This window comes from Gopherus evgoodei, chromosome 12 (genome assembly GCF_007399415.2).
Source record: "Gopherus evgoodei ecotype Sinaloan lineage chromosome 12, rGopEvg1_v1.p, whole genome shotgun sequence".
Classification (NCBI taxonomy): Eukaryota; Metazoa; Chordata; order Testudines; family Testudinidae; genus Gopherus; species Gopherus evgoodei.
Genome location: NC_044333.1, coordinates 8,483,503 through 8,497,885, shown reverse-complemented (window position 1 = coordinate 8,497,885; position 14,383 = coordinate 8,483,503). Strand labels below are relative to the sequence as shown.

General features: G+C 42.9%; 1 protein-coding gene across 7 annotated transcripts in view; it reads left to right on the top strand.

Annotated features, from left to right (window-relative positions):
- Nucleotides 1–14,383, top strand: part of NUP93 (nucleoporin 93) — a 131,098-nt gene that overhangs the window by 93,865 nt on the left and 22,850 nt on the right. For 6 of the 7 annotated variants that reach the window (XM_030581329.1, XM_030581330.1, XM_030581332.1 and 3 more), the window contains 3 exons: nucleotides 6,774–6,848; nucleotides 9,360–9,449; nucleotides 11,704–11,843. In XM_030581329.1, the coding sequence (XP_030437189.1) occupies nucleotides 6,774–6,848; nucleotides 9,360–9,449; nucleotides 11,704–11,843 (305 nt within the window). The remainder of the gene's footprint in view (nucleotides 1–6,773; nucleotides 6,849–9,359; nucleotides 9,450–11,703; nucleotides 11,844–14,383) is intronic. The other variant, XM_030581328.1, reaches the window with a different exon arrangement.

The following is a 14,383-nucleotide window of genomic DNA, read 5'->3' as shown; positions in this document are numbered from 1 at the left end:
TGAATGCAGCAAAGTCGACCCTAATCCCTACTCAGGGGATAGAGTTCATCAGAGCTCTCCTGGGCTCCGGTCAAGCCAGGGCATTTCTTCTGGAAACTCGCTTTCTCACCATGGATGCCATCAGAGACAAGCTCGGGCGATACTACAGCGCGAAATTGCCTGAAGCTGCTTGGCCATATGGCTGCCTGTACATATGCAGTACAGCATGCCAGGCTGCAGGTCCCACCCCACTTCAGGCTTGGCTAGCCTCGGTGTACAGGCCGAACCGAGACCTCCTGGACAAGTTGGTCACACTCACTTCTCCAGTTAGAGTCCCTCAGGTGGTGGCTTGACCTGCAAGCAATATGTGCGGGAGTGCCCTTCTCTGGGCCCAACCCTCGCTGTCTCTAGTAACGGACGTGTCAGTGATGGGTTGAGGGGCGTACTTAGGAAGAATCAGGACTCGAGGTCTCTGGTCCCAAGCTGAACTTTTGCTTCACATCAGCGTCAGGAGGGTTGGCCTTGCTTGCCAGATATTTCAAACCCATCTGCAGGGTAGATGGGTATCAGAATTGACAGATGTTACAAAAGCGATGTTCTATATAGACAAACAGGGTGGTGCTCACTCCTTTCCCCTATGTCAGGAAGCCCTCAAGCTGTGGGACTTCTACATTGTCCACTCCATACATCTGCAGGCATCGCACCTTCTGGGCTCTCAGAATGAACTGGCCGATCATCTCAGCAGGTCCTTTCACAACCACGAGTGGTCCCTCCACCCGGATGTCGTAATCAACATCCTCCAGAGGTGGGGATTTCTCCATCTAGAGTTGTTTGCGACATCGATCAACAGGGAGTGTTAGCAGTTCTGTTCCTTCCTGAATCACAGCCCTGGTTCGCTCGCAGATGCCTTTCTCCTCCCTTGGAAGGGGACACCTGCTGTGCTCATTCCCGCCTTTCCCGCTCATGCACAAGCTCCTGCAGAAGGTCAGAAGAGAGGGACCATCGCTGTCTTTATAGCGCCAGCATGGCCATGTCAGCACAGGTTCACCGTGCTTCTAGACCTGTCAGTGGACAGACCTATAACACAGCCCCTAATCCTGGACTTGATCACGCAGGGCCACGGCCACCTCCAGCATCCCAATCTAGAGTCTCTCCACCTTACAGCATGGAATCTCTGTGGCTAAACCCCTTGGAGCTTGCATGCTCAAACTCCGTTAGGGAAGTTCTCCTTGGCAGCAGAAAACCATCCACTCGAGCCACTTATCTGTCTAAGTGGAAGAGATTCTCAGTCTGGGTTCTGCAAAAAGACACTCAGTCTTTACAGTCATTGATTCCCATTATCCTGGACTATTTACTACACCTGAAACAGCGGGGCCTGACAGTGTCATCAGTAAAGGTGCCCCTGTCCACCATCTTGGCTTGCCATCCCGGTTCTGCTGGCCGGTCAGTATTCGCTAACCCCATGGTTGGCTGCTTCCTCGAAGGACTAGGTAGGCTGTACTCTCATGTAAGACAGCCAATCCCGCCCCCACCCCCACAGTGGGATGTCAGCCTGGTGCTGTCAAGGCTGATAGGCCAGCCCTCCTTTTGAGCCCCTAGCAACTTGCTCTCTCCTCTGCCACTTTCCAGGAAAAATATTTTTAGTGGCCATAACTTCTGCCAGGAGGGTATCTGAGCTTAAAGCCTTAACGTCAAAGTCCCCTTATACTTTTTTTTTAAACAGGACAAGGTACAGTTGTGGCCACATCCAGCTTCCACCCCCCCCCCCCCCGGCAGTTTCACAATTTCACGCTAATCAGGACATTTTTCTTCCAGTTTTCTTCCCTAAGCCACATGCTAGTAACTGGGAATGGATGCTCCACTCCCTGGATGTCAGATGAGCATTAACTTTTTACATTGAAAGGATGAAGCCATTTTGAAAGTCGACACAGCTCTTTGTTGCAATTGTTGAGCAGATGAGGGGGTTCCCAGTGTCGTCCCAAAGGATCTTGTCATGGATCATGGCTTGTATCAGGGTGTGCTACGACCTAGCAAAGATACCTGCGCCAGCATTGACAGCGCACTCCACAAGGGCACAAGTTTACTCGGCAGCGTTCCTGGTGCAGGTACCCATTCAGGACATCTGCAGGGCAGCAAGGTGGTCATCAGTCCACACCTCTACATCGCACTATGCCATTACTCAGCAGGCTAGAGACGATGCAGCATTTGGCAGAGTGGTGCTGCAGTCTGCGACTTTGTGAACTCTGACCCCTCCTCCTGGGAATTGCTTGGGAGTCACCTACTTGGAATCAACATGAGCAAGCACTCAAAGGAAAAAAATACAAAACGGTTGCCTACCTCTTGTAACTGTTGTTCTTCGAGATGTGTTGTTCATGTCCGTTCCAAGACCTGCCCGCCTATCCCTCTGTTGGAGTACTCCAGCAAGAAGGAACTGAGGTGGCGGCAGGTTGGCAGGGACCTATATACACCACCGAGAAGGTATGACTCCAGGAAGCAGCACGGCCGACCCGATGGGTACTGCTAGGGGATAAACCTTCTGATGACAGCATGTGGTGCGCACACATCTGTTTGGAATGGACTTAAGCAACATATCTCGAAGAGCAGTTACGAAAGGTAGGTCATCATTTTTTCCATCATATTCACTCAGCCACAAAAATTCCATGGAACAACCTGATTTAAAAAGAATCCAGAGACCTCGCTGGAATTCAAATCTAAAGTGGCAAAACAGGGAACTAAACCTGCTCCTGAAGCTCTTCTAATAAGAAGTGAAAGGTAGGATGTGGGAATGCAAAAGGAAGGGGAACAACAATTTTGTAAACTCCTGGAATTCTTTTTGTGTGTTGCTGAAAGGTGGAGACAATGGATATTTAAAGAATGTACTGTCACTCTAGCAGTTCTCATTTCTGGCAGATTGTTAATAAAAAATATTTTCAAATCCATAAAGGTTATGATGAAGTTAAACCTGGAGGAAAGAAAATTAGACATGTTTTAAAAAAAATCCCTGTAACAGTTGCTTGCTAGTTTGAAATGCATTTTAAATTCAGATGTTAACTTGTGCATTTCAGCCTGTCAGTCATACAGCCTTGTAGAGTAGCAGCCACATATATGTTCAGTGCTGCAAAACGATAGTGGAGGAGAAAGAGATCAGATTCAGAGATGAAAGCCTCAATCTTTATATTTGTGGCATTCAGGCATTGACTGAAAAGTGACATTAAGTCACAACGAACCCACCCACCCCCAGCTTGTGTTAGCAGTTGAGATCTCATCAGTGAATAATGAGGGAGTCCATAATTTAGCATTTCTTTAAATAGTTCTGCAATTTATCTGGCACAGCAGAGGGAGAGACTGCAAAGCACCATTTCTGCCTTCACCTCTGTTTCCCAGGAAACCTGCTTTAACAGCTTCTTTGTTCTTCAGAACAAAGCTTTTGTCGTTATTTAGGTGGGTTTAGAGGAATACGTATCAGCTGATTTGGCACTGGAAGAAGCGTAGAAACACTTTTAAATATCGGGATCCATTAGGAATGACCATTAAAGATTTTTAAAATGTGAGTTGATTTGGTATATAATGTGTTTTGTAAACATGTGTTTTTAGTTTGAGGAAATTATTAGTCTTAGTACTTAAATTCACCAGCCTTTAATTATTTATAATCTCATGGGCATGTTTTTCATAGTCTAAGTATCTCCATGTTTTATATAATTCTTCACTGCACTGTTGCCAAGAAGTGAAAACAGCAAGTAAATTCATGTCTACCATTCTGCATAATGTCTCTAAAAATGATGGTCCAAATTTAGCTCAATATTATTTGAGCTGGGGGTTGCAAAACACCAATGTTCTGAGCTTCTGATAAGTTTCTGGGTGGAATTCCTGGTTCTGGGACCCTGTTAGCTAACAGACAGCTTCTCTCCCTTTGCTATACTACTGATCTTGTATTTATTTATTTCGATTTAAGTGCAAGAATGCACCTGTCCAAAGCTCTTAAGCTCTTCCCAATTTACAGTCACAATCCATACAGGAGGATATACCCAGCAATGTAACAGAGCCGGAACTCAACAAAAGTTATATAAGCTTAACCAGCCTTTGAGTCAAAGCAGAAAAATATACCCCAGTCGTTCCATAAGGCTCCTGCAAATAGCCATTGCCATGTGCCTGGAAGATCAATAGATTTGGGCCATTTTAGACTAAAGTTGGGGAGACAAGGAGCCCTTGTAAAGAACATCTTGCCAACCGTTCCCTGTCAGCTATACCCAGGGGCGTCCAGTTTGAAAATCTCCACTGACAGAAGCCGTGGCACTAACACACACAGAGAGATACTCTGATATGCAGAATCCAGGCCATTAAAGGACATAGGTACTGCCATACTGGACCATGGCAGAATTGTTCTAATCCAATGTACTGTATCTGACAGTGGCAATACCAGGTGCTTCAGAGGAAGATGCAAGAAAACCCTAAGTGGTAATTATGGAATATCGTGCCCATAGGTGAAAAGTGGTACCTAGAGTTTTGACTAGGTGCCAGAGAAATCAAAACCCATCAATCAATCAGCTAAATTTCATTTCCAAGTCGCTGCTGACATAAGAAATGATTCCAGCACAGACACACTGGGAAGTAAACCAGAAAAGCCACGTTAACATAAATCCTTGTTAAAATCAGAGGGGGAAATCAGTATTTTGTCAAATACAAAGGGACAAAACTGGGAGGGAAAGGTTTTAAAAAATTATTTTCAAGTATCTGCTTGACACTATTTTAATAGTAGCAGGTAATAAACTTGGCAGTGTGATTTTAATACTGTGTCTTTTTAAGTCTTATGATTTTTCTGGTGTGAAATATTGATTTTAAACAAATGCAGTAACAAAATATAATGTCCAATTTGTGAGGGGAGAGTTAAATAGAGATCCCTTGTGAATGCAGCAAAAATGAGAAGCTCTGTCTAGTTTCAGATGCTGAATAAAAGTGTTATTTAATGGAAGGTGGATATTATATTGCAATTAATCGCAGTAAATGCTGCCAAAGCACAACAGTTTCAACACATCTGAAGATAACTTGACTGGACTAAACAAGAAGTGAAAAGAAAACCCATCCTGGAGCTGACTTCAAACAAAGACTGTTTAAAGATAAAGACTTACTTAGACAGGCAGGCATGGCAAGCTGAGCCCTTCCAGTCATGGATGTAACATGTCATTAAGCAGTGTCTTGAGGTGATCTGATCTACATACAAGACTATTAACACTCTGGATAGGTTACAAATAGGGAAAATAAGACATTTGACAATATTGATAAAGTGAAGCCCAGTAGATAATGGCTGGGGTCCAGCCAGCCATAACTGGCTTTAACATTAACATGCTTATTTTAAAAACTATCCAGCCCCACATGCTCTTTATCAGAATAAGTAATTCCAATTTAGAAGCCGTATAGGTGGACATGTGTTTTGCTTTATAAATAATTATAAGGGAATACTGTGCAAAGGATAACTGGCATTAAAAAAATGGGTCCTCCTACCAAAACACAGGAGGAGATGTTAACAAACATATTTTGAATTGGAGGGAACTGTATTTTGGTTGGTAAAATCCAAACACCTGCTCTGTCTTGATCAAGTATGTCCCGTTGGAAATAGCTTCTTTCCAGTAGCACTGAGCATTCACATTTAGCCATGGCTGTACAAACAAACGGGCCTGCAATTTTGTGGGGGCCATTTGACAATGCAGCCTTATCACACCACAGTAGAATGGATTTAGTTTATTCCACCTTTAAACAAAGAACAGAATATTAACACAGAGAAGTCGTGGTGAGCTATCCCCCAGTACCAAGCCAGTATGTCTCAAGCCTGGGTCACCTTTCTGGATGAGAAAATGGTTTATTCTCCAGGTCCAATCACCCACTGACCTCTCTCTGCTAAGGTTACCAACAATGGAGAGTCACCTTTGGTAGGTAGCATAATGTTCTTATTCCTTTGTGAGTCTCAATACATTTTAGTGGGGCAAAAGAGGAACGTAAGAATTGCCACATAGAATGGAGCCAATGGTCCTTCAAGCTCAATGTCTTGTCTCTGACCAAAGCCAATATCAAATGCTTTGCAGGAAGGTATGCAGCATTGTAATAAACCATAAGCAGAGAAATAATTATAAAATGCCTTCTGAGGGGGTTCCTTCCTAATCGGAAAAAGCGAATGGTTGGTTTATGTGCTGAGCCAGGAAGGCTTCTGTCCTTTTATACATTTAACATTAAGTTTACATGGTACTAAGCTTAGAATAGAGTAGTTCAGTGACATTGAGTGTGGATTTCTACATGTGAAGAATTCAGCAATAGGTTGCTATGTTTTACCTCTTGAGCAGTGGTGGCTCCAGGCACCAGTGCTCCAAGTGCTGGTGCCTGGGGCGGCAAGCCGTAGTGGGTGCCCTGCCGGTCCTTGCGAGGGCGGCAGTCAGGCAGCCTTCGACGGCTTACCTACGGGAGATCCTCTGGTCCTGTGGCTTTGGTGGCAATTTGGCAGCGGGTACGCCGAAGCCACAGGACCGGCAGACACCCCGCACGCAAGCTGCTGAAGGCAGCCTGTCTGCCATGCTTGGGGCAGCAAAAAAGCTAGAGCCGCCTCTGCTCTTGAGCATGTCTGGCCTGCAAGCAGTTTTACATTCCCTATCTTGTGAATAGGTAAATGGTAGAAACAAACACATTGGAGTGGTTTGACCTGTTTGGTGTGGGGCATCACAAAGAGGCTGAACCAAAAATACGTGCTAAAGAGCTGCTATATTTGAACAACAGACTCCTTAATCACTACTGTGTTTCTTTTTCAACAGCCCAGTTTCATCAGTGAGTTGGGTCCTCCAGGTCGCAGCTCTTTGGATAGCGTGGAGATGGCCTATGCCCGACAAGTGAGTATGCTGAAAGGGGATAACAAATCATTGCCAATGTGTCTTAGCCACGACAGACATGAGAGAGCAAAATGGGAGAAGCGCTGAGTGAGTGAAAAGAGGTACATCAGGACAGGGATGACAGCAGCTGGCTGAGATTAAAATGCAGCCAAGAAAAGACAAGAAACTTAGCCTGACTTTTTCCTCAAAAATGTGCTTCTCTATCTACTGCATCTAAAGGTGATGTTGATACCATATGTAATTATCCAGATCATTCATGGTTGTATAGTAAATGGAAACTTTTTTATCCTTTTTATGTGCGACTTTCCAAACTCATGTTAAAATGTCAAAGTATTCAAACCAAGACTCTACATTCTTGTAGTTTTTCAGATTTCAAAGGCACCCTTTGTGATTGGGGAGGTGGCGGTGGGGAAAGAGATTCAAATATTTATTATGGCAGTTGTCAAGTTATATCCAGTTTGAACTGGTCACTTATGAGGAACCGCAGAACATCAGGGCTGAATTAGAAGGCTGCATTGGAACTGATCTGAAAAATTTCGGGAGAAGATATTAAATCTATTCATAATCATGAGCAATTTCCTTTTATATTTAAAGACTAAGGTTCTGATTACCAGTAATGTTGGAAGCAAAATAAAAGACGGGGACTTGGTTTTCAGAATTGCACACGCAAAACTGTGCACCCAGTTCCTTGCACTGAATTACCAGGTTTACATGCATAAATCAGGTATTTGTGCAGACAGATGGCTAGTTACACATCTGTTTTGCCATTTCTGTATGCAGTCATGGTAACTGTGTACAGAATTAGTTACACACTGATAAACATGTTATTTAAAATTGGGGCTGAAATACCTCTGTTCACTTAGTATCAGTTCTGATTCTGTTCTATTTGTTGTTAATCCATAATTAATTATTTGGCTCCCATCTACACTGTAGAACTACGGTGCTGAAGCCCCCATACAGTAGCTTCAAACCATGTTTTTAGATTACAGGAAAATCATTCCTCATTTTTCTGGAATAGACTTAGTTTACTCTCCTAGCCCATGAATATAAGAATACTTCTAAATTCAGTAACTAAGAAACTATCAGATCCCCTACTGCAAAAACCAAGGACCTGAATTTTAAAGATACTAGCACCTTCAGCTGCTGTAGATTTCAATGGAAGTTTAGGGTGCTCGGCACCTCTAAAAATCAGATTATTGTTACAAACTGTCTCAGGATGGTGTCAGTAGCTATTTAATAAAACTACAGTGAAGTTATTTTTAATACGGGATAAAATAATTGTTCCATGCAGCAGCCCAGAACCATTCACAAGAGCACAGTGAAGTTCAGTTTAAATAACTGCCCAGTAATGGAATAGTTCAGAAGCCAAGTCCACTGCTGTAGTCGTAGAGGAATGCATTACCATCGTGAGGAGCAGTTTGGATCCTGAGCACAGTTTCTTTCATCTATGCTAGGAACACTGAGGAGACAGTAGTATATCCAGCTGCCGGAGAGTAGGGGGAGCCTTTTACCAGTCGCCAACACTCCCTTCTAGGTAAATGCCTAGAAGGTTTTCACAGGGAACTCTAATTAGCCCTTTTACCTGGAAGAGAAGGTTTTGGGGCTGGGAATGAAGGAAAATGTTGCAAAGTAGTAGCTAAAATAAGATCAAGATTTTTAAAAATAGGTGTTAGGCTCCTAAATCCTTATTCAGGCACCTAAAAGAGTGTGCTGAAGTCACCTCTGAATGGATATGCCCTAATGAGGGTTTAGGAGCAATTTTTGAAAATCTTCACCTAACATCTAATACACAAATAACTGAACTGTAATGGAAAATCGATCTGTTCAATGCATGTATTTCTCCATGCGCCAATTACAGTCCTCTGTCCTTAAAAATTCCAAGAAGAGAGGGCAATGTTAGAGCAGCTTGGTCAGTGTTCAGTGGAATTCACTCTGCCGGGCAGATAATCTTTTGCAGGACTGGAGGAATTTTAAGGCTGTAGGATAGTTATGAAAGGAATACTTTTTTCTCTTGCAACACAGCTTCATTTAACAAGTTTCTGCTGTATAGGTTGCTCTGGGTCAGGGTTTTATAAACACTGCTACCACTAAGGGACTTAATATTATGGTTTCCAGAATTCTGTTCCTGTCTCTTCAACAGAAATGAGTGGTGTACAGTGAAATGTCACTCTGGCAGTCATATATCTGCCAGCACTTTTCCCTCCTACGTTGCAGTTAGTCTAACATAGCAACCAGTGCAAAGCTCTTCCATGCAGAACAACTGAATAACTGTATCATTCCTGACATTCAGGCAGGGCTGGGGCTGTGGTAGTGTTATGGAGGTGCATTTCATGTTGCTGCCCATCCCTCCCCTTCTGTCCTGGATAGAAGGCAGCTGATGTGGGAAGAAAACTGGCTAGAGACCCTGAAGGTCATCCAGTCTTGAAGCCTGTTTCAAATTCTGCTGCTGTAGCAGGGTGGAGGAAAGAACCATATGCATTGTGAAAATTGCTCACTTTTGATATGTTTCAGATTTATATTTATAATGAGAAGATAGTGAACGGACATCTGCAGCCTAACCTGGTAGACTTTTGTGTTGCTGTTGCTGAACAGGATGATAAGGTGATGCCAATAAGATAACATAGGGAGATTTACTTAATCTACTTTCAGCTGTGATTAGCAGCCTGCTGATATTTACAAAAATGTACTGATACCACAAGAAAAAATTGCATTGATTTACAGAAAATAATGAGCCAGGAATGCAGTCTTCTTCAGTACAGCAGAGTCCATGTGGTAAACTCTGGGACTGAAATTCTGTTTACAATGAGGTAGAAAAAAACGCCCTGTTTCATTGCATTGTGATCCTTAGAAACAAGTATTTCACTTTAAATGGATCCTGTTGTGTCTTGCTTTAAAAACAGGACCCCGTGATATCCACGTGTGCCATTGTTTACATGTACTTTCAAAAAGTTTGTGAATGAAAGGGCTAATTTTCAGATCTGGATGATGGAAAATGTAGGTTGGTCCCCAGTAATAATACTGGCTTGTGTTTAAACCCAAGCACCAACTAAACAGCCTCACAGTGGCTTTAAATCAACATTAAATCTGCTTTTCCTGTTTCACTCCTTCAGCTGAATTGCTAGGATAGCAGACTCCTTGAAATATATTGTGCTGTGAATTTAATTCATGAAGTCTCAGCTTTGTTCCAGATTGTACCACCTATCTGGGAAACCCCTCCATCTTCTTGCTGGCCCGTGGCAGTCTCTAAAGGTGCTATTGCAAAATAACACTGCTTTTGGACTTGCTGCTGTTTTTGCTTTTCTTGTTTTCCCGCCACAATATTTCATATTACAGTAACACCTCATAGTTCCCATGAGCACCAGGCATGCATTGTGCTAGGCATGCTCCAAATGCACAGCTGGACATAGTACCTGAGCCAGAGACCTTCATTGTATAATTTAGTAACTCTAACCTTTTACTGAATATTGCAGCTCTTTTGTGTTCTTTTTCTGTACTTATGGATTATTTTATTTTTGTGTAAGTTATCCTTTTTTAAAAACAAAATCCTTGAAGAAACTACCAGTTGGATAGATATCTTGCAGGTGATGAAAGAGCCTGATTCTGCTCTCAATTACATTGGTGTAAGTGAGGAATGACTCCATTGCAATGGAAAAGCAGAGTCTCGCTCAGAGAGCTTTCAGACGAAAGAATAGCAGGGAGGGGCTTTTATCAAGAAGGGTAAAATAAAAAGATGTAAAGATTTTTTTATTGTTGTTATCCATACATCAGTGTCCTTCAGACAACTGTTCTCGATGAGGTGGGTATAAGCGTAAAGCAAAAGGGTTGTAAGGACAGAGGTTGAATGCGTGTGTGACTCACGCTTGGGGGAAGAAAGGAAGCTCTAGATCAATACAAGTGATAGTGACTACCGTACTTCTAACACACCCCTGCTTTCCTCCAAAACAAACGCACCGACTATGGAGAGCTGTAGGAAGAGGACAGGGAAATGACTAACACTGGAAAGTAAAGCCTGTGCGGAGGTTGCCGAGCCAGGTGTCCAAAATTTCTTGGCCGTCTAACAAACCTAACCGACTTTGAAAGTACACCTGTAATTGAGATCTAACGGACTCTGAGGGCTTTAAGCAATTCTGTATTCATTTTAACGGAGACAACTCAAGGAGTTTCAGTGCTCTTGTCACATTGAAGTATCGTGGGTGAAATTCCAACCTCATTGGAGTTGATGGCAAAACTCCCATTGATTTCAGTATGGCAAGGCTTTCTTCTCATGTGTCTTACTATTTTACCTGTGTGTATTGATAACTTAATCCACATGAGCATTTAGAACTAGGCTCCAGAGTCTCAACATTTTTCAGAATGTGGATCACATCTGAACAAAGAGAGAGTCTTGTGGATACATCCCCTCTTGTTTGTGATTCCATAACTTCACAGGGCAACTACAGCAATTGTTTATCCGGAAACTATGGCTAGAAAAGTATTTGTTTAGAGTGATGTAATGACTGGAAACAAGGAAGCAGAGCCATCACCAAGTCCCCAGACAGCTCTCTGAAAGCCATAGTCAGTCTGTGGACCACAGTCAGGCAAAATCTTTGCAGGCAAATGCTCCTTTAAAGGGGGGTGAGGCAGAGAAGGTTGGGAACATCATTATCAGACTAACTCTGGCATGCGTCCTGTCACCTGCACTCATTCTGTCAGGCAGACAGAGATGGCTTACCCTGATGTGTGCTTCTAATGTCTTCGTTATAAGTCTTGACTAGCTATAACTTAACCTTTTTTATGTAAACGCTCATATTGCTCAGACTAGGTAAATCCCTAATGGCTGTAATAATCACTGTTGTATGAACGGGTTCATTTCTAGAATATCTCTGATATGTGGGCCATGGTTAAACTAATGACAGAGGTATTGCTGGTTCCTGCAAGCGATGCGTTGAAAGTCCGGACCAACATGGAGGTGCGCATGGAGTTTGTAAGGCAGGCTCTGCGTTACCTAGAACAAAGGTAAGGCAAACATAATGGAGAAAAGCATCCTTGAGAGTTCCTAAGTAATTACATACAGCAGCAACTTTCCTGTGTCTCCACTGGTATTCTCTAAATAGATATATGCACACACTGAAGGTTAATGAATAAGACGGGACAACCTAATTCTGTCTTCAGAAATGCCAGTTCCCCATCATGCTGCTGCTCTGCAGGGCTGAGAGCAGCCACTGGGATAGAGAACTATTCCAGTTTTGAGAAAATTCTTGAGTCCGTTGGGAGACTGTTTTGAAGACCTAACCACTTTTTATTATTCCTTTCCTGTCACTCTTTATGTACTTGCCACAGTGGCAAACAGGCACTGGACATAATACAACTAATTGAAATAGATAAATTATCCCCGTCTTAAAAAAAAAAAAAAAAGTGTCCCTCTTCTTCATTCCCTTCGGGATGCTAATGACATGGAGATACTAGAATCTAGAGCTGGGTGAAAGTGGGGAGCATGCTTTGCTGAAAAGTTCTGTAAATGCAGTTCTCCTTCCTTTTCATGCAGTGACCCTGAACATTTTTGTGTGTGAAATTGCAGGAGGCTGCAGCTGAAACGTATGGAAAGGGGCAAGGGAGGGAATTCTTCCATAACTCCATGCTTGTGAGACTGCAAAAGGAGCTAGACGTGGCCTGGTTTCTGTTGGGTGTGTTTGCAATAGAAGTCCTGCAATGTTTAAGTTTGCCATGAACAAACCCACTACTGTGTTTGTTCCTAATGATTATGAAGCCTGTTGTTCTCCCACCTGCCTCTCCAAGTTACTGTGTGAAAACACCAGTAAATCAATAGCCAGCGTTTTGTCAGTTTGCTTGTAGGGAAGAGGGCCATAGAGAGTCTGATGGAATTTCGGCCAGGCAGGCCAGAGACAGATCATCAGTCCCAGCAAATATCACAAACTGTCAGAGCTTGAACAAGGTGTTACGTGCATAGAACAACTGCAGCAGCAGGTTAGAATGCCCACAAAGTTAGGATTCGATACAAGATTCCACTGACTGTGTGTTGAGCATTACAAAAGCTGAACTGTTTGTTGCATGCGTAATCACAGAGCTGACTGTGAGAGTGTCCTTCCTTCCAACAGCTGCCATTAGCTGGAAAGTATGATCGCAGAGATCAACCAATAGATATAACCTACTCCAGTTTTGTGTAGGGGTTGCTGAGGCACTGGGGCCTGATGCAGTATGTTGGGATGAGGTGTTTCCCCCTCCCATCATAGCCTCCTTCTGACCACGAACAGTTGGTTGCCAGGCCTCATCAGTACGCTGTCGCTCATTATCACTCATGGGCTTCATGGCAGCATGCCCATCTGTTTCCAGATGAATTGACACATCAGAAGAATCCTCTCCTGCAAATTCTTTAGCATTAGCGATGCACAACAGGCCAGTTCGGGTCTTAATCCAATTCGCTGAGTATCCAGCTTGGTAAATGATCACAGCCACATTAATTGCAAGCATAAAGCAGGCATGCAGTTGCATACACATTTTTATCTCGCACGGTTTTTGAAATGAGATCCTTCAGGCTTACTATTTTTAAAGCCCAACTAACATGCTTTGCAGCATTAAATTTTATTTGCCTTGAATTGGCCTACTGGCAAAGCAGACCCTTATGAGAGTGAACTTTCCCTGCTGGAGTCATCACACCCCACCACCCCTTCAGGTATGCCTTTCGGTAAACTGAAGTCACTCACAGCTGGCCTTTTGTCAGGTCATTTTCAGCAGACAGCTGTGGTCTTAAACCCCGAGGACACATACTTAACTCAACCATAACTCTAGAGTTCCTGTGAGGTGCCACTCTGATACTTTACTGAATGTAGCATAGCTTTTCACACATGCATTTCAGTCTCACATATTAGTCTTCTAGCCTGTTTTTTTGTAGCTTGCACACTAGCTAGAAGGCTGTTGAATTTCATTAGTTCATTATTGGCTGAAGGAAAAACAGGAACTTGTCTGTCCAAGCCATCCATATAGTGTTGCTACCGTTTTTTAACTGATATTCTGGCCCATTCCCTGTAGTTTCAGTACATGGAGAGTTTTTTATTAGCTTACCTTGGTGAATTACTTTCACTGCTTCCTGTAGGTGTTCTCAGATCCACTTCCTATGTGTAGAGATTTTGCGTCTAAATACTCTTTTTCCCCTGTGGTTCCCTTATGATAAGTCAGTGTCTCTGAAGTTTATCATTAAGGCCCTACTTAATTTGTAGTATGGTGGAAATTGCAAATCCCGCAATATTAGGCATCCATCGCAGTTTTGATTTTAATTTTCTTGCTTTGCACACTCCACAATTTTGCATATATTTTGAGGTTTGCAATACACTCTTTTTTTTTTCTCCATTAGTCCACTAGAACCCCATTTATCCGAGCTGACAATGGCGGGGCTCCGGCTGTCACTTCCGCACATTAGTGACTGTGATATAGTTGCAGCAAAATTTCTGGTTCTCAAAAAAAAAAAAATTAGCTGACATAACATAATACTTGAGTGTTTATATTGTTCCAGCAAATATCTCTTAAACAAATAGGTTTAA